The sequence below is a fragment of the Monodelphis domestica genome, chromosome 7 (genome assembly GCF_027887165.1).
Source record: "Monodelphis domestica isolate mMonDom1 chromosome 7, mMonDom1.pri, whole genome shotgun sequence".
Classification (NCBI taxonomy): Eukaryota; Metazoa; Chordata; class Mammalia; order Didelphimorphia; family Didelphidae; genus Monodelphis; species Monodelphis domestica.
The window spans coordinates 236,068,683-236,088,222 of record NC_077233.1 but is presented as its reverse complement, the minus strand read 5'-3'; the positions used below and the strand labels follow the sequence as shown (position 1 = coordinate 236,088,222).

At 35.8% G+C, this 19,540-nt stretch overlaps 1 protein-coding gene across 1 annotated transcript in view; it reads left to right on the top strand.

The window, feature by feature from the left end:
• LOC100025365 (BOS complex subunit NOMO1) overlaps positions 1-19,540 on the top strand; it is a 51,296-nt gene continuing 31,756 nt past the window's right edge. The window contains exons 1-13 of the mRNA XM_001376291.5: positions 1-346; positions 3,677-3,766; positions 6,108-6,153; positions 7,095-7,195; positions 7,318-7,424; positions 9,875-9,947; positions 11,341-11,493; positions 11,814-11,951; positions 12,459-12,548; positions 13,181-13,286; positions 13,485-13,635; positions 18,297-18,471; positions 19,271-19,412. Of these exons, the coding sequence (XP_001376328.2) occupies positions 182-346; positions 3,677-3,766; positions 6,108-6,153; positions 7,095-7,195; positions 7,318-7,424; positions 9,875-9,947; positions 11,341-11,493; positions 11,814-11,951; positions 12,459-12,548; positions 13,181-13,286; positions 13,485-13,635; positions 18,297-18,471; positions 19,271-19,412 (1,537 nt within the window). The 5' untranslated portion in view covers positions 1-181. The remainder of the gene's footprint in view (positions 347-3,676; positions 3,767-6,107; positions 6,154-7,094; positions 7,196-7,317; positions 7,425-9,874; positions 9,948-11,340; positions 11,494-11,813; positions 11,952-12,458; positions 12,549-13,180; positions 13,287-13,484; positions 13,636-18,296; positions 18,472-19,270; positions 19,413-19,540) is intronic.

Sequence of the window (19,540 nt, the reverse complement as noted above, 5' to 3'; positions counted from 1 at the left end):
GGGAGGTGGGCTAGAGGGCGCATGCGCGCGGGGTTGAGCAAGGGGCGGGGCCTGCCCTGTCAGCGGCCGGAGGCGGAAGGAGAGGTTTTCTTCTTCAGTGCCGGGCTGGGCGGGGCGGTAGCCTGAGGTGCGGCCGTTCTTGGGTCCGGCGGATCGCGGCTGGGGGGCGGAGGCCGGGGCCATGCGGCCAGGTCGGGGATTGGGTCTGCCGCGGCTGTTGGCGGCTGCCGCCGTGCTGATACTTCTGCTAGGCGGCGGCGCGCAGGTCCGCGGCTCGGAAGACATCGTCGTGGGCTGCGGGGGCTTCGTCAAGTCCGAGGTGGAGATCAACTACTCCCTTATCGAGGTGAGGCGCGCCGCGACCGCGGAAGGACTGCCCCTGTAGGGGATGAGATCCCTGTCGCATGAGGTCTGCAAGCGCAAGACTATCCATTATTGGCCATCATGGAGTATGGAAGGGACCCTAACCATCCCTTTCCTTTTACAGATGAGGAAACTGAGTCTTGGCGTGATTCAGTGACCTGCCTAAGGTCACAGAACGAGGGGCTCGAATCTAGGTTTTTCTTTTTCCCAAATTCGGGGCTGCTTCCCAAACCTCAAATGGAATAATTTAGTGAGAAGTTAAAGACCCCAGGTACCGTGCAACAAAGTCAGGAAATGAGATTTAGAGAATGTCAGTCTACCCAGACTTTTATTAAGTTACCGTATGACCTGCTTCTGTGCTGTGGACTATGGAATAAGCAAAACGGAAAGATCCAGACCCATATTTCAATAGTTTGCATGAAGTAATCTGCCTGAACAGAAGAAAAATGCATTATAAGTTACTGAATGCTTTATGTAAACTTCTGATTGTTTCTGATGTGGGAAAGCTAAATTTAATTCAGTTTTTTTTTATCTAAGTGCCAGAGGTAATGCAACGTTTCCTCCCCACATTTTCACATTTTGCACATTTAAATTTGTACAAATTTAAGTTATATACTTAGTATAGAACTTGGAAATATCAGAGACTACTCCAAACAGTGGCTTCTTTTTGATTATTGTTCTGTCACATATTTAAATGCACAAAGTAGAGTGCATAGAATTGCAAAAAATCAATAATATTGAAATGCAATTGTGAAAAATTTAATTCCTGTGGCCGAAGAAAGTGAGATGAGAAGTGGCAGTTGATATATTGGTGCAGAGGGAATTGGTGAACAGGTCAGAATAGATAGAGTGTTTATATGTAGAACTTTTTTTTTTGGGAGAAGAGAAGGTGAAAGAAGATGCCTGGTGAAATGGATTAGCTAGAAGGAGATAATACTGTCTTTTAGAGAGAAAATCTTGTTACAGCTGTTTGGTCAGTCAACAAACATTTATTAAGTGTACTGTACTAAGAACTGGGGATATGAAGAAAGGCACCTCTTCTCAAGGAGCTCCCAGTCTAATGGTGAGGACAACGTGGGAATCATTATGTACAAATGATATATATCTATATCTATATCTTGTATTTCTCATATATATAAATAATTTATCATATACACATGTGACAAATTGGAGATAAGCAACACAGGGAAGTCCCTGGCATTAAAGCTGATTTTTAGTTTTTGGAGTGTGTATTGTAGTGTAAAGTTCTTCCTTGTGGCTCTCTAGAAAGGTAATCTGGGAGTTAGTTGGTCGTGAAATGGATAGAGTACCTGGCCTGGAGTTAGGAAGAGTCATCTTCATGATGTTCAAATCTGGCCACAGACTCTAGTTGTGTGACCCTGGGCAAGTCACTTAAACCTATTTGTCACCAGTTCCTCATCTGTCAAATGAGCTGGAGAAGTAAATGACAACCAATCTAGTATCTTTGCCAAGTAAACTCCAATGGAGTTGGGAAGAAGAGTTGGACACAACTGAAAATGAACAAGGAACAAAGGTTCTGGGCTCTGCCCTATTTGACTTTGAGTAAATTGCATAATATCTTGCTCAGTTTTTCTATCTGTAAAATGGCAGACATGTCAGGCGTTAATATAAATAAAATACTTCATTTCTTTAAAGAAGAAATTGTTCATCAACTCTAAGTTATAGTAAAACATGATGAATGTTTTGGAGTGTGTGTGTGGGAACCTGGGTTCAAATCCCACCTCTAGTGATTACTAGATGTGTGACCAGTGGTAAGTCATGAATGTGTTTCATTCTTGGTATTTGTATTTTGATTAATAGCATAATGCATGCATTTTACATGGAAGCACTTAATAAATGTATGCTAATTGATTTCCAAATTTTATTTTCCTCATCTGTAAATTCGGTTTATAATAATTCCTACCTGATAAGGTTGTTCTGAAGATTAAATATACTTCTGTATATAAAGCTTGTAAAAGTACCATATAAATATCTATTATTGGACCTCTGGGATCTCTAACCCTAGACTTCTAACCATTAAATTTTTTTTTTTGCTTTGAAGAGGTACATTTTATGTGTATCTTTACCTAGCTGTGCAACACCTAGGTAAAAGCTTCATATATGATGTCAGAGTACTAAACTTTTCTGAATTAATTTTCAGTATATTTATTTTAAAATATTTTATTGGACACTACCTTTGCCAGTAATTCAGGAAATACAGTTCCTTGTGGCTTGCAGGTAGCGGAGGGAGAAGATCTTTACTCTGTTGGGGGAGTAACAGAATTTATATATAAGGTTATATAAGGTTAGTTTGTGCCTTGAGCCATAGGGGAGGAATTACCAGACTGGGGAGTCAGGAAACCTGTGTTTTCCTTACACAATGCCAACTAGTAGTGTGACCTTGGGTTTCACTTCACTTAAGTGAGCCACATTTTCCTTTATTTGTCAGTGAGAGAGAGTTTAATTAGATAGTTTCCAAAGCTTCTCCTACCTCTACAATTCTCTAAGTTGTTTTTTTTATTGAGTTGAAAGCAAAAAGTGGCATCTCCTCTTAGTGCAGAACTTCTCTATTTTTTTTCCCCACTAACCTGAATTAAATGATTTTGTTAATCTTATATGTGTTTATATTGTAGAATTGTGAATTCGTCTGTATTTTTATGCATTAAAACCAAATAATTTTGTCATTTCAGTAATGATTTGATTTTGTTTTATTCCCAACTAAATTTTTTTTCAAGACCAAATATTATTTTCCTAATTTTTAAATAATGGTTGCCTTGTTATGCTTTATAAACACATATTTATTATTTCCTAATTGCGTTTGAGAATACATATGTACATATATGTTTCTTCAAAACTCATTCCATGGCATATTTAATTAATATTATGATTGAGAATCCTAAAACACTATTATTCTTTGCAACACCCATGGAAGATAAGTTAACAGTAAATTAATTTTCCAAATTAGAAATTAAGGAGCCTAGGTATTACAGTACATTATAAAATGTACTATAAAGTACTATATAGTACTACTATAAAGTAGTCAGGCTGTAAGTTTTAGAGAATAGCATTCTACTCAGAGACTACTATGCTATGCAATAAATAAGAAATAAATAAAACTGAAATATTCTAGTAGTTCATATAAATGACATGCATAACAGAAAAAAACAACTTAAGAAATATTTTAAAGTATCAAATGTTTTATGATTTCTGATTGTTTTGGAGGTGGGAAAGTTAAATTTAATTAATATTTCTGTTTTTGAGTATCAGTGCAACTTTTTTTTTCATTTTCACATTTTTAAAAATCTTTGTATAGATTAAGTTATACACCAAGCATGGAACTTTGAAATACCAAACAGACTGTGCTCCAAACAATGGTTATTTTATGATTCCTCTCTATGACAAGGTAAGAACTGAAAATGTTTCACTAATTTCTTGTTGTTCACTATTATTGGTATGGTAGGAAGCTGTGTGCCACATTGATCATACTAATAAGTGATACTGGTTTTGACTTTTTGCTTTTTACTTTTGTGGCACTAGGCAAATTATTAGTTTGTTTTCTTAATTATATGTGGAATATAACAATGTTAATTAAATTCAGAAGTAGATAACTAACAATCAGAACAGTGATATAAAGCCAGTCAATTACTTTTAGTAATTTGGTAGATTCTTGATTTCATTAGAGGAAGCCTCTTTCCACTATTCTATATTGTCCCAAGAATCTTCCATAGATAGTCTGCACATTGTTCTTCAGGCCTTATCTGGGAATATAAATGCCTAAATGCTTAAGGCCATATACTGAAGGTGTTTCTTATTCTTATTCTGTGATTGACTTACCTTTTGTCTTATAAGGTGACTTTGGATTCTTAATGCTGGCAATATGCAAGTTTTGCCAGGTTCTGCCAAGTTGGGAAAGTGGCAAGTGTGGGCCTGGGGGGAGACTGTTGGGAAAGTATACTAGCTTTGAGGTGAGAAAGCTTCCATCTGTAGTTTAAATTCTGGCTTTCAAACTACCCATTTGACCTAGACTAAGTCACAACCTTTTTGGGCCTCACTTTCCTTTTATCTGAAGTGAAGAGTTTGGACTAGATGGTCTTTAAGGTCCCTTGCAGCACTAAATCTATGATCCTTCTACCATTTTAATTTGAAGCAGATTGTTACCAGAAGGTTACCCATAATAATGAATGAATGAAAAAAGTATTTTATGTGCTTACTACGTATTAGGCACTGTTCTAAGTTCCTAGGTTTCAGATTCAAAAGCAAAAGAATTCTTGCTCTCAAGGAGTTCACATTCTAATGAGACAAACAACACCTATGGGGGGGGGGGCACAAAAGGGCATTTTGGGTTTAGAAATCTTAGGGATAGTAAGTGAACCACCAGGGCAACCACTTTGACTCATCTTTTCTTAAAGTAGTAGTCTTGCCTATTATATTACAGTTCTGGGGCTTCATCATTCAGGGAAACCCAGACCTGGATTAAGATTTCCACACTTTTGCCCTCTAGGATATGGCCTTTGGAGATGGGGAGAGGGGTGTACCAGCCCAGAGTCAGGATAGGAGAGAGGTTAGAGGGTGAGTGGGAGCCAGCAAAGTCTAGTAAAGTTTATTTTATTTAATTTTTAAACTTTTAAAATCCTTACCTTCTATCTTTGAATCAATTCTATGTATTGATTCCAAGGCAGAAGAGCAGTAAGGACTAGGCAATGGGGGTTAAGTGACTTGCCCAGGATCACATAGCTAGGAAGTATCTGAGGTCACATTTGAACCCAGAACCTCCTGTCTCTGGGCTTGACACTTAATCCACTGAGCCACCTACCTGCCCCCTAAAGTTAACTTTTTACAGTTGACAACCCATTCATTTCACATTAAAAGTTAAAAAAAAAAGTAAAAGAAATCTCATGGTAATTGTTTCAGTGAATATAATTTAGCACAAAAAGCATGTTTTATCTTTAAACAATTTGCTCAGTTACTACACAAACATTAAGAACCTTGCCCTGGCCAATTTGTGATATGAGACAGTAGAGGAAATACAGGTTTCTACCTACCCCGAAGGAGTTTATAATTCATCGGCGGAATACAGGTAAAGAAACTGAGGTTCAGAAAAGTTAATTAAATTACCCAATGTCAAAGTAAGTGACAGAGCCAGGATTTAAACATAGGTGAGGTAGGTCTCTTGATCTCAGATCCTGAGCTCTTCAAACATAATACAAACTAAATGGTAAATACATACGAAACATAGGAAGTGCTGTAAGATTGAAGGAAGAAGATAGCTGAACTGAAGTGATTTATTTCCATTATTATACATACTTATCCTCTCCTTACTAGATAAATGGTTATATGGATGTGACTTATTTAGCAAGTTGTCTTTAGAAGTCAAAGAGGTAGCAGTGACTCTTAAACTCAGTATTTTATGTTGGAACTATATCATTTGTTAAATCCAGTGCTTTGTGTTTACATAGGATGACAGAAGCTAATAATTTGAGGCAGTTTTTGAGTATCTACCTTGTCTGAGTTCAATTTCTACCTCTGATATTCTTTTTGTTACTTTCTGTAAGTCATTTAACCACCATAAACTAAGCCCATATTTCCTCATCTGTTAGATGAGGGGATTAGACTAGAGGAGCTCCAAGTTCCTTTCTATGCTGTTGCTTTTATATTTACTTTCATATTTAAAAACTTTTGGTTGGATAATAGCTTTAACACTAACAATGCTATTGAAAACTTAACTTTTTTTTTTTTGGTCATAGGGGGATTTCATTCTCAAAATTGAGCCTCCCCTAGGGTGGAGTTTTGGTAAGTAAATGAATAGACAGGTGCCTTCCATTATTGAATATAGTCTTTACTGAATCTTCATGAAAAGAGATATGCTTTGGATAGATTGTTTAAATAGTAGGAATTAATTTCTAGTTGTAGTCATACTTGAAAACTTTCTGAAAAACCTACTGTAGCTAGGCTAATTCCTCTTGGCAGCTTGGCAACTTTAAATACTTCTCTTCTACTTCAGTGAACTACCTTTTAACTGAAAAAAGATTTTTATGATTAAGTGAAAAAGAAGTGATTTTCCCACACTTTCTCTTCTCTTTTTTACTTCTTACTTTGAGTGGATCAGTAGAGAAGGAGGTGGGAGCAAGATGCTTTTTTTATATCTTACTAAAGTTTATGTAGAAGGGGAAAATAGATTTCCTCCCAGACATAATAGGAATAGCTATTCATGGGATGTGCTTGTTCTAACTTTGTAGCTTGGAAATGAGGCATGGCAATAGATTATTGTAGTCCTTTTTTTTTTTTGTAAAATACCTTATACTGTGCTCTGTAATGAGAATTTTGTTTTAGCCATTTGAAGGAACGTATTTCAAGCACTATAATAAAACCACCACTTGAGGATTCATTTGGAGACTAGACTTTTTAGAAGCTTGGAATCTGAGATGGAGGCATTTTCCTTTTTTCATGTCTGGGAAGGTACATAATTAGTGTTTTCCCAGAAGGTTAAAGAATAGAGTAGAATCCATTTAGTGTTGAAGTTTTGTTGAAGTAGGTTTGAATTCCAGTGTGCATAAAGTTTTAGTACTATAGATGGACTATTTGGTGATATTTACCAAACTGCAAATGGTGCTTTGAGATAAAACTGAGATGAGAAACTGATTAACATATTTTATTTAGGAAGGTTTTACTATATTAGATATGTAATGTTGTTCTTCTGTTAACTCCTTTCCCATTTCCTTTTCTGTCTCTAGAACCAACAACTGTGGACCTTCACGTTGATGGTATTAATGATATCTGCACAAAAGGAGGTGATATCAACTTTGTATTCACAGGGTTTTCCGTGAATGGAAAGGTTTGGCTTTTTGCAGTTTTCTTAGTAACTTGCACTGATCTGCTCTTTCTTTTCCCTTGAGAGCATATGTTGGATTAATTGTGCCTTGTTATAAATGACTAACTGTGTGTTTTTTATGGCAGGTACTCAGTAAAGGGCAGACTTTGGGACCTGCTGGAGTTCAAGTTATGTTAAAAAGCATTGGGAATGAAGCTCATATACAGTCTACTGTGACTCAGCCTGGTGGAAAGTAAGTTATGCTTTATTTTGCCTTGTCTTCTGGATGTATAGACTTTTCCTTTTTTATCCTAGAAATTCTTTACAATTTGAGTAAGTAAGCACTTTTTTAAACACTTTGTTCTAAGGCACCGTGCTAGGTGTTTTGTGGGATACCTATTAAAAAGAAATAAATCAGTTTCTCAAAGCTGATTTTTTAGAGTAGGAAATGTAGAATTTTGATGAACCTTCCAGAGATTTGCTGAATGACTTTAGGAAAAATTACTTAACATTCTTAAGTTTAGGGAGGTGGTGTGGTATGGCAAATTGAATAGAGGTTCTGGACTGGGAGTCAGGAGACCAGGATCCAAGTGCTCTGCTACTAATGAATTCTGTGATACAGGACAATTTGTATCATCTCTCTGGTTCTCATAGGATCTTAGGCTATAGAGCCAGAAGGTACTGTAGAGGTCATCTAGTCCAGATCCCTCCCTTCTTTGTCTACAACTTCTTTTGGTCTTCTGGTTTTATTAAATGTGGGAATGTCAGAATTATTATAGATTAATACTTCTTGTAGTATTTGGACTCAATCACTGGACTATAATCTTACATTTAGAGAACAAATAGCCAAGTTAATGTTTCTAGGCAGCCTAAAATTTGTAAGATTCTTTGCTCCTTACTTCCCTTTTTTTGCCTACCATTACTGCACAGGTTGGGGATCTCAGAGGCCATTTGGAATATCTCTTTGTTTCATGGGCTTCCATGCAAAAGAATCTACCCGGTGACCAGTTAATTGATGATGAGATTCTCCTTAGGTTATAATAATAGTCTATCACATTCAGAAATCATCATTTGGTCAGCTAGTTCCCAGCTATTAGACATGTACTTGATTTTTTGGCTTTTTTGTTATCACAGATCATACCGCTGGAAATGGTAGTGTATTTGTGTACATTTGTGTACACAAGTGTCTTTTCTTGCCTTGAATATCCTATTTGGGATCTGGTCCCAGTAATGAAATCTTTGGCCCAGAGGGTTTGAATAGTTTAGTAACTTGCATAACAGCCTTTGAATTGTAATTATAAAAGTGTTTTGAAAATAAGTGTGAAATGTTTCAGTAGTTCTCACTCTGTCTTCCTTGCCCCAGGTTTGCCCCTTCCAAATCGTATGTAGTTACTACGATATCCTTTCTCAAACATTCTTTTCATCATTATTTTAAAACCTATGGGCTCCTTTTGAATTCGGTTGTACTTTAGTAGGTATATTCTTAATATATATTTATTTGAGGCACTATGGTAAATTTTGAGGAAACAAAATGTAAATAAGTTGTAGTCCTTCATTTCTTGGAGCCTACAATTTAACAGGTATTTATGAATCAAAAAAAACACAGTTTCTTTAAAAATTTTTTTTCACCTTCTGTCTTAGTATCAATTCTAAGATAGAGGAGCAACAAAGGGGAAGGCCACTGGGGTTAGGGTCATGTAGCTAAGAAGAAGTGTCTGAGGTCAGATTTGAACTCAAATCCTTTTGATTCTAGGCTTGGCACTCTATCTACCATGCTACCTAATTGCTCCCTTTGGCAGGCTTTTAAGAAATGAGGCCACATGATGTAGTGTAAAGATCATGGGGTAGGGAGTCAAGAGAGCCCCAGTTCTAATCCCAGATTTTTTAACTTTGCACCCCTATTTTTATTTTGGATCTATGATTTCCTTGTGGTGAAAACTCCCTCTACCAGTACTGCTTAGATTACAATTTATATAAGACTACATAATTTATGGTATTTGTTGGCTGGGTCATTGAAAAATTAAGTGACCCACCTAGAGTGATGCAGACACTATGTATCAAAAGTCATGAACTACCCTAAGGGCTTCCTGGCTCCCGAGCCATTTCTTTATTCTCTAGTCATGTTACTTCTCACTTGTGTGACCTTGGGCAGAATATTTAATTTCTCAGGGACCTGTTTTCTCCTCTGTAGAAAGAAGGGATTAGATAAGATGATCTCTACCACCTTCTAACATTCTATATTTCTATGTGCTTTATAATCATTATTTTAATGCTTCCTTTTTAACCAGCATTTGGTGTCGCATTTTGTTCACTATAGTTATTAAATAAATGCTTCATAGTTTTTAATGGCAAACTTGTGGTTATTGTGAAATTATTTTCTTATGCTAACATGATTGCTTTCACTCTGCTGGATTGATTTCACTCAAATCAAATTTGAGGGATATCATTGAGAACTATTGTTGTGTCCTGTAAAGAGTGTTGAACTTGGAATCAGGACAGTTGGATTCAAATCTTGTCTCAAACACTTATTAGGAACATGAGCATTGGAAAGTCTCTAAATCAGTTTCTTCATCTATAAAATGAGTATAATAACAGTTGTACTCTCTACTTCACAAGCTTGTTGTGAAGAACTTTAAAGTAGTATGTAAATAAATGTTTATTCATAGATTAAGAAAAAGATAAACATAATTTTGAATTTCATAGGTTTGCCTTTTTTAAAGTTCTTCCTGGAGAGTATGAAATATTTGCATCTCATCCAACCTGGACATTGAGAGAAGTAAGTATTTGAAACATGATTTAAAGGAATGAATGAAAAAAGTTTTTTAAGCACTTACTCTGTGCTGGGCACAATGCTAAATGTAGGAGAAATAAAAAAAAAAACCTTAAGGAATTTGCATTTTAAAATGGGAGACAACATATAAAATGGGAGAGCAGTGGCCAGGAAAGGGTAAAGTCAGAGATGGTGAATGGAGCCAAAAAACAATCAATTAACATGCCTTTTCTGGAAGCAGTGCTGGTGTTGATGTGATTACTTCCCAGAACAAAAGATTGGGGGTGAAGGGGGAAGATGTAAAGGGGGTGGCTATACATGCTAGGAAAATATCATTGAGTCAAAGTTGGGGGACTAGGGTGATGTAATGGGATCTTGCCAGTTTAAGAGCTGATGGTTTTATTGAGTAAGTGGTTAAATGGAATTGATTCATTTGAATTATGAAGTAAATTTAATTTTTTTTTGGGAAGTTATCCATAAATAAATAGTAAATAAATAAAAACAAATTATTAATGGTATCTTTGGTAATAATTAGGTGGGTGCTATCTGTGCTGCTAAAAATTTTCTTTAGCAGTAGTGTATGTTATCTGTTAGAGCTTTTAAGAGCACATTCTTTTTTCTGTTATGAAATGATTCTATTTTTAATTGGAGGTTTTTTAAAAAAGCAAATACTTAAAACAATGCAGAATGTTAATACAATTTAGTTGTATTTTTCTTAAGACAAACATAAAAATTTAGAACAATTGTGGAAAAAAAATTTTTTTTTGCCTTCCCATAGCTACTTATGTTATGTTTAATAGAATTTAAAATAAATTTGAAATATTGTAGATTTTGCTTTTGTTCTGATATTTGATAGCTTTCCTGCTTAGAAAATCATTAGACAAGATTAGGTTCAGAGTTTTGTCTCTGAAGTTTTGTGTCCCTCTAAGTTTTCACATGCATAGCCTTAATTTGATACTTTGTACTGTTTTATGGTATTTTAAGTTTTGAATGTACTTCTCATCTTACACCATGTTGGCAAACCTATGGCACACATGCAAGAGGGGGCTGCTCCCTTCCCCCTCTCCATGTGTGCCTGAGGACATTTCTCCCATCATCTACCCCTCTGCCCAGCAGCCTAATGGGAGCACTTCCTTCCTTCCCTGTCAGGGATAAGGGGCGGCTCACATGCAGCTTGAGGGTACAGTTTGGGCACTTGATTCCTAAAAGGTTTGCCATCACTGTTGATAGTACACAGTTTTAGACTTGAGTTTTTTGTCTTGCATTCAACATTTACAGTATGCTATAAAGAAGAACAAAATATCCACTTGAGGATTTTAACTGTCAGATGTTATGCTATAATTGTATACCTTGAAAAAGGAAATGTACCCATTCATTTTTTTTTGTTTGTTTCTTTTAGGCTAGCACTACTGTTCGAGTAACTAATGCCAATGCTTATGCTGCTGGTCCTCTAGTAGTTGCTGGTTATAATGTTTCTGGTTCTGTTCGAAGTGATGGGGAACCTATGAAAGGTGTTAAGTTTCTCCTCTTTTCCTCTTCGGTAGTCAGAGAGGTAAGAAGTCATGTATGTAGAATAATAAAGATGATAAAGGAAAAATAGAGGCTACGAAAATAGTGCTAATTTAATTTGTAGATGCTGTTAACTGTACCTGAGCTATTATTTAATGAGAAATCCAAGTAATATATGTATTGATGTGGATGTTTAGGTAACTTATTTTATCTCAATTTTTCTTGAAATAGTAATATTGAATATTATGATCTACAATAATATAGTACTTATGAGGAAGAAGGCAATTATGTAATTTTCCTATAATGATTTTTAGTATGTTTCAAGTTACAGGAAAGAAATAATTTTAATTTTTTTCTCCACAGGATATATTGGGCTGTAATAGTTCTCCAGTTGATGGGTTCCAGCCACAGGATGAGAAACTGATATTTTTGTGTAGTGTTATCTCAAAAGAAGATGGCTCCTTCTCCTTCTTTTCATTGCCAAGTGGGAGATACACTGTGGTAAAGGAAGTTTATAATTTCATTCATCTTTTTTCTTTGTGAACCTGATATCCCAAAATTGATACTTTAGTAGTTAAAATAGATCTGAATCTTTAGTGTTAAATGTTTCAGTTCCTGGTTTCATGTGCCATTCTCTTTTTCTGTTCTTTGTAAATCATAATAATACTGTTTGGTAATGACTATCAAGTTCATACTAAAAAATGTTAAAATAATATCTCCACCTGTGTAACATAAATGAAAATTTTGTTCTTGAGTTACTTTGGTTGGGACTCTTGCTACTGAGTTGCTTATGTAAAAATATCTATCTATATATATTTATCAATATCACTTCCTTTTAAATCTGAAACATTTCCCACAGTAGCATTTGTTACTCTAACATTTTGTTGGGAGGTCTTTGAGCCCTTTCCTTTTTTTCAGGTTGATAGATTTAATGTTTCAGTGGCTGTTTTCCTTTTGGAAGTAAAATAGTGTGCTGATGCCAAATTAAAAACACTGATTTTGTTTCAGGTTCCATTCTATAGAGGAGAGAGGATTACTTTTGATGTTGCTCCTTCTAGGCTGGACTTTACTGTGGAGCATGACAGCTTAAAAATTGAGGTACAATTTCCATAATATTTTCAATTGTAAGGCAGATGTTTATATTTCATATCTACAGAAATACAAAAGTTCTAGGAAACAAAAATTCTGACTGGAGGGATTTTGGGAAAAAAACAGAACCTTGCTTGGTTGAGGTTTTTTTTTTTAAGGACCTCTTGTCCATTTCTTCATTTTTAGAAGAATTAGTTTCTGTGATGATGATAACATCATATTTGTCAGTTTTTTCAGCTGTTGTGCATCCAAGATTAGAAGTGAATTTTGAGGTCCCAAGCTCTATCAGTTCATATTTCTTGGAAGTACCTTTTTTGTTTTTTTTTAAAAGCCTTCCATCTTAGAATCAATACTGTGTATTAGTTCCAAGGCAGAGAAGTGATAAGGGCTAGGCAATAGGGGTTAAATGACTGATCCAGGGTCATGCAGCTGGTAAGTGTCTGAGGTCAGATTTTAACCTAGTCTCTAGGCCTGGCTCTCAATCCACTAATCCACTTAGCTGCCCCCTAGAAGTACTATTTTATAAACTAGGAAGTATACCTGGCAAAATAATTGATAAACAGTTTGAGAAAAAGGTCCATAAATCCTGCTTTGATTGCTTGTGTGAATGATGCATTTTTTATCTCCTGTGCTTGTTTCAGCCCGTTTTCCATGTCATGGGCTTCTCAGTGACTGGCCGGGTTTTGAATGGCCCAGAGGGAGAGGGTGTCTCAGATGCCATTGTCATACTGAATAATCAAATCAAAGGTGAGTGATGAATGTTGGGATCTCATAGTTACAGTCAAATGAGGAAAACAGGACTTATAAATGAAAAGGAAATTATTTCTAACTTGTTTTATGAAAACATGGAAAAGTTTAGCTAGCTATTATTATTTTGATTTGTCCCAAATATATATACATTTGTATAGAGTTGATTTGCTTATTTTAGCTTTCCTTGTGTTTTAGTAAAAACAAAAGGAGATGGCTCTTTCCGCCTGGAGAACATAACCACAGGATCATACACAATTCATGCTCAGAAGGAGCACCTCTACTTTGATCCTCTTACAGTCAAAATTGCACCAAATACCCCTCAGCTGGCTGACATCATAGCCACAGGGTAAGATTGTGGTTTTCTTAGAAAATACTAGGGCAAATAATCTTTTATTTGGAGAATTTTAAAATACAGAAATGTGAGATTTGGATGCTACTTTTCCCCCTTAAATGATCTGTATCAAGTTTTAGTTTAGGTAGATGTGGAGGAATAAAGCATGACTTTCAGTTTTGAAAGTTACCTACTAGGTAGTTTGTTTTTTTTTTTAATCCTTACCTTTTGTTTGGATTAAGGACTGGGCAGATGGGTTAAGTGGCTTGCCCAGGGTCATACAATTAGGAAGTGTCTGAGGCCCCAAATTTGAACCTAAGACCTTCGATCTCTAGACTCATCTCTTTATCCTCTGAACCACCTGGATGCCCTAAGTCTTTCTGAAAAAGTACTCATTTGTTGGATACCTTAAAATTTATTTTACCCCAGAAGTTAAAATAGGTTTGTTTATGAAATAAAATCAAATAACATTTTGAATGGCTTCTTTCCTTGATATTGAATGTAAATTGGTGCTTCTATAATTGGAGAAATATTTTATAATCTCTTTAAGTAGCTGTGAAGGATAGAATTATGGTCAATGTTTATTGTGTTCTTCTGAAGATTATAGTGTTGATTAAGAAACATTATAAGATGTTTTTGAGTAATTGGGCTGGGATTATTGCACTTTGTTCTGCTTTGTCATTTAGTGGCTTCTTTGTATCATCATTGCACTATCTCTTAATTAAACCTAAATCCCAGAATATACAAAGGATCTGTGATTTTGTCAGCATGGGGAACTCCTGGGATGGGAACTCATCAACAAAGATGGCAAACCATCTGTAATTTAGTAGACAGAGAGATGCTGAAGGCACATAAAAATTAGTAACTTGTCCAAGGCCACAAGACTAATACATGCCAGAGGCTGGATTTGATTCCAGGTTGCCCAACACTATTGACAATGCTATTTTTTGAACATAAATAAAAACTTGAAAAGCAGTCACCCATACATTTAACAAACTCTTAAAAACAAAAATGCAAAAAGTTTAGCTACTTATAGACTATGTAGTACATATCTATACTCTATCATAAGGATGTGTTTTTCAGGAAAGAGTTCCCTGAACTTACCCTATTTTCTTCTGATTGTATTATTTTTATTTTTTGTTTTTCCTAAATTTTTATTTTTGCCCTTTCTATATATTCAGCTCTGACAGCCTGCACTGTTAACTTCTTTGAACTTCAGGCATTTCTAGTTTCTTTTTTGAAAAGTGGAATTTTATTGTTGTTTTTTAATTTTTTTGCAGTTTTTGAATTAATTTATTTAGTCACTTTAGAACATTATTCCTTGGTTACAAGAATCACAGTATTTCCCTCCCTCCCCTCCCCCCTCCCTACCTTCAGCCAATGCACAATTTCGTTGGGTATTACTTGTGTCCTTGATTAGAACCTATTTCCATGTTGCTGGTGTTTGCATTAGGATGTTCCTTTAGAGTCTACATCCCCAATCATATCCCCTTGACCCATGTAGTCAAGCAGTTGTTTTTCTTCTGTGTTTCTACTCCCACAGTTCTTTCTCTGGATGTGGATAGTGTTCTTTCTCAGAAGTCCCTCAGAATTGTCCTGGATCCTTGCGTTGCTGCTAGTAGAGAAGTCCATTACATTTGATTGTACCACAGTGTATTAGTCTCTGTGTACAATGTTCTCCTGTTTCTGCTCCTCTCACTCTGTATCATTTCCTGGAGGTTGTTCCAGTCTCCATGGAATTCCTCCAGTTCATTATTCCTTTGAGCACAATAGTATTCCATCACCAACATATATCACAATTTGTTCAGCCATTCCCCCAATTGAAGGGCATCCCCTCATTTTCCAATGAAATGTGACATTTTAAAAAACTTATTGGCTCTGCTCTTTCGATTTTTCCAATTCTAGGAACTAGATTTCCTTATTTTTCTTTTATCTCTAATTTCTCCTTATGCCTTTTAGTACATTACATTTTGCAGTGCTGTATTTCATCCCTACATGATTGTAACTGCTAAAAATTTGCTCGTAAGATTTTAAAAACTATTAAAAATAAAAAATATCAAAATTTTCTGAAATACTTCACCAGTGAGTGAAATTAATGATCATGATTTATTTTCTTGTCTTTGTTCAGACTTTTTGGGGGAGTTTCTGGATCTGTGATTTCTCCTAGATTAGGAAGTCCTGGTGAAAAAACTCCCTCCCCTACTGTAACAGCTTTGCAGCATCCAGTTGTGCCTTTGCAGGGTCCCAGGGAGTGGCATTTAAAGCCCCCCCCCCCTTTTTTTTTAAACTCTTACCTTCCTGTCTTAGAATTTTTTTTTTAAACCCTTACCTTCTGTCTTGGAGTTAATACTGTGTATTGGCTCCAAGGCAGAAGAGTGGTAAGGGCTAGGCAATGGGGGTCAAGTGACTTGCCCAGGGTCACACAGCTGGGAAGTGTCTGAGGCCAGATTTGAACCTAGGACCTCCAGTCTCTAGGCCTGGTTCTCAATCCACTGAGCTACCCAGCTGCCCCCTCTTTCTTAGAATTAATTCTGTGTATTGATTCTAAGGCAGAAGGGTGGTAAGAACTAGGCAATGGGGGTTGAGTGACTTGCCCAGTGTCACACAGCTAGGAAGGATCTGAAGCCGTATTTGAACCAAGGACCTCCCATCTCTAGACCTGGCTCTCAATCCACAGAGCCACCCTAGCTGCTCCTAAAACCTTTTACAACCTATCTCCTTTCTACCTTTCTAGTCCCCTTCTACATTTCTCCCTTCAGTGTATTCTGTGATTTAGCTCAGTTGGTCAACTTATCTCTTTTCTCTCCTCCTCCCAGATTTCTTGTCTTTCCTTCCTTTAGGATTCATCCCGCTTCTGCAGGAAGTTCTTCTCTTACCTCTGACTTTCCCCCTTTCTCTATCTTCTCTGTAATTATCTTTCCTTTACATATATAACTTATATGTACATAGTTACTTGCATGTCAGGGACCATGTTTTTTGCCTTTCTTTGTACTTCGATACATCACACACAGTGTCTGGTGCATCATAAGTATCAATGTATGTATAGGTGTGTGCAAAACGTTCAAGCCTTTTATAAGTATCTATAGTACTTTATTATGTCTTAAATTCAGCATTGTATGGCAAGTGTTTTTCTTCATTTCCTCTCCACCGTCAATCCCCAGATGCTGAACATTATTGGTTGTTATGTCTTCAGTATGGCATACTAATGTCATCTGAGTGCACACTGGTTGTCATTTATTGAGTGTGTACCACATACAAAGTCTTTTGCTAGAGGATCTGAGGGTTGCCAAACTAAACAAGACATAGCCCTTTTTCTTTGGGGAGATCACAAACTCAACTGTAAGAGAGACAAAGGAGAAGTCCTTTGGGATTTGGGATCTTGACAAAACAACTGACATGATATTTCTTAGAGTTAGGTGGTATTTAGGTTGTCCTTAAAGGATGAACATGACTTTCGAGATAGAAATAGTCATTCATGAATGGGTGTTCCAGCAGGAGGGAAAAGAAGGAAAAAGGATAGGGTGGTTGAAAAGCACAGGACATATTTGGGGAAAGACAAGTGTCCCAAATTGGCTAGAATATAGGATATATGAAATAGAAGGAGATAAGATCAGAAAGGTAAGTTGCATCCAGTTTGTGGAGGACCTTGAATACCATTCTAAGAAGTTTGAGTTTAATTGAGTAGATGGTAAGATAGGAAAAGTGTTTGGATAGGGTAGCAATATCAAATGAGAATTTTCTTATGCCTTCAAAGGTATTGTATTGAGTTATAATGCAGACAGACTTTTGTCCTTTCTTTCCTAACAGAATTATCTCTAGTATCTCAGAGAGCTATAATATTGGAGCATTATTGAGGTACAAGTAACTGTTCCTTTGTCCCTAGAGAGCAGGGTTCATTTTATTTAATCACTAGTACTCCTTTATTATCAAGAGTGTCTGCTCCTTGCTGTTATCACTACTTTTAATGAATTGCTGACCCTACTGATCTCTACCATCTTAATCCTTCATTTTCATTTTTATTTTTTCTGTGGCCCATTGCTTCTCCTTCATAGCTTTCAAAAAAAAAAGTCTAACCTTTTATAGAAATTTCTAGCTAATTAGAGTACTTCTTTTCTTCCATGAGGAGTACTGGCCAATCACAGATTGTTGGGCCATTGACACTTCTTGGCTATTATTATTTGTTGGAGGATACATATGTACTGTTGCTTCTCTATCAGATTTGTCTTTTTTTTTTTTTTTTTTGGGTGGAGATGGATGGAGTTAGAATTAATTGCCATGTTTCCTTTTGGAAGGCTCATCTTCAAATAGACAATTTTTGATTGTACTCTCCTTCTTTTGCTGTAAGTTGGTACTGATATATGTGTTTAGGATAACTCCCAGGTTTTATATTAAACACTTTGTGAAAAGCCCTTGACTTCCTTTGGACAAATAGATACTATATTTTGCCACTTAAATTGCTACTATGTTTTTTAATGTTTTGGTTTGTTGACAGAGTTACTAATATTGAATCTACCTTTTAATTAAATCTAGGTGTTACTGTTCTTTTAAAGCTTTGGTTTTCTTTAGAAAGGAATGGATTTTGTGATTGATGTGATTCTGGCCCCCTTTCCCCGTAACCTCTAAACTAAATTCATATATTGGAATGAATGGCTTTCTTTTTTTTTTTTCCTGGGCAGGTTCAGTGTCTGTGGTTACATATCTATAACTCGCTTTCCTGACACAATAAAGCAGATCAATAAATACAAAGTTGTTATGACCTCCCATGGAAGGGAAAAGTCTTTGATCACAGCAGAGACTGATTCACGAGGAGAATTTTGTTTTAAAGCAAAATCAGGGAACTATAAAGTACAGGTAAGATGAGAGAATGTTAGACTTTAAAAGAATTAGAGGAAACTCATAGTTTTTAAAGGCCCAGTTAAGACTGATTCCAGATTAAGATACTTAGATTGCTCATGTCAATGTAAATTCTAATATTCATTTAAGACATTTTTACTGTATTGACAATCATTCCAAAGTATTATGTTTTTGATTCCCTATGTCAATATCTGTTATCAGGCAGTCCAATTCTCTTGAAGCTGAAACCATTGAAGATCTGTAAGATTGCATAATGAGAAATAGACATTGATTCTTTAAAGAAGAGTAGTTTTATTGTTATCTTTTTCTGATGAGATAAAAATAGGTAAACATTACCATCTTATTTATTTTTGTAAAATAAAAAATAAAATATATTTTAAAAAATATATAAAAATGTTGTAAAAAAAACATTTTAAGACATGCTAAAAAAGAAAAGATTTATAGAAATAGGACCTAATTCCAAATAAGATCCATCTAGATAATGTTCAAATTCCCTGGTTTACACTTGGTGTTAGTAACCTATAGCTAGGGACCATTTTGAGGGGAGAGTCATGTAATTTATGCTTTTCAGGTCAATAGGATGAGTAGCCAGAAGTAGTTGTATGATGGTGAACGTGTTTCTGCTATTTTAAGTTACTACTCATTTAAGGTCATAGATGAATATGAGATATTTATGGACATGTTAAAAATGAATATTTGTCATTTAAAATCTGTATAATGCTGGGTACCAACAAATGTACTTTGTGACAGACTAAACTTATGTTATTTTATAATGTTGTTCTGTGTATTCATTTAGGTAGTAGTTCCTGAGGCAGAAACCAGAGCAGGACTTTCTTTGAAACCCAAAATGTTTCCTGTTATTGTTACCAACAGGCCAGTGATGGATGTGACCTTTTCCCAGTTTTTGGCCTCAGTTTCAGGGAAAGTCTCTTGTTTGGGTAAGTTGTGAATTGAGAGCACAAATGGATAATTATGAAAAAGCAATGAGGGTATGCTTGTGAAATTCTCTTCATCCTGGACAGTATTATATGGTTCTGCCAAGTATAATAATGGTGCTCTTTTTTTA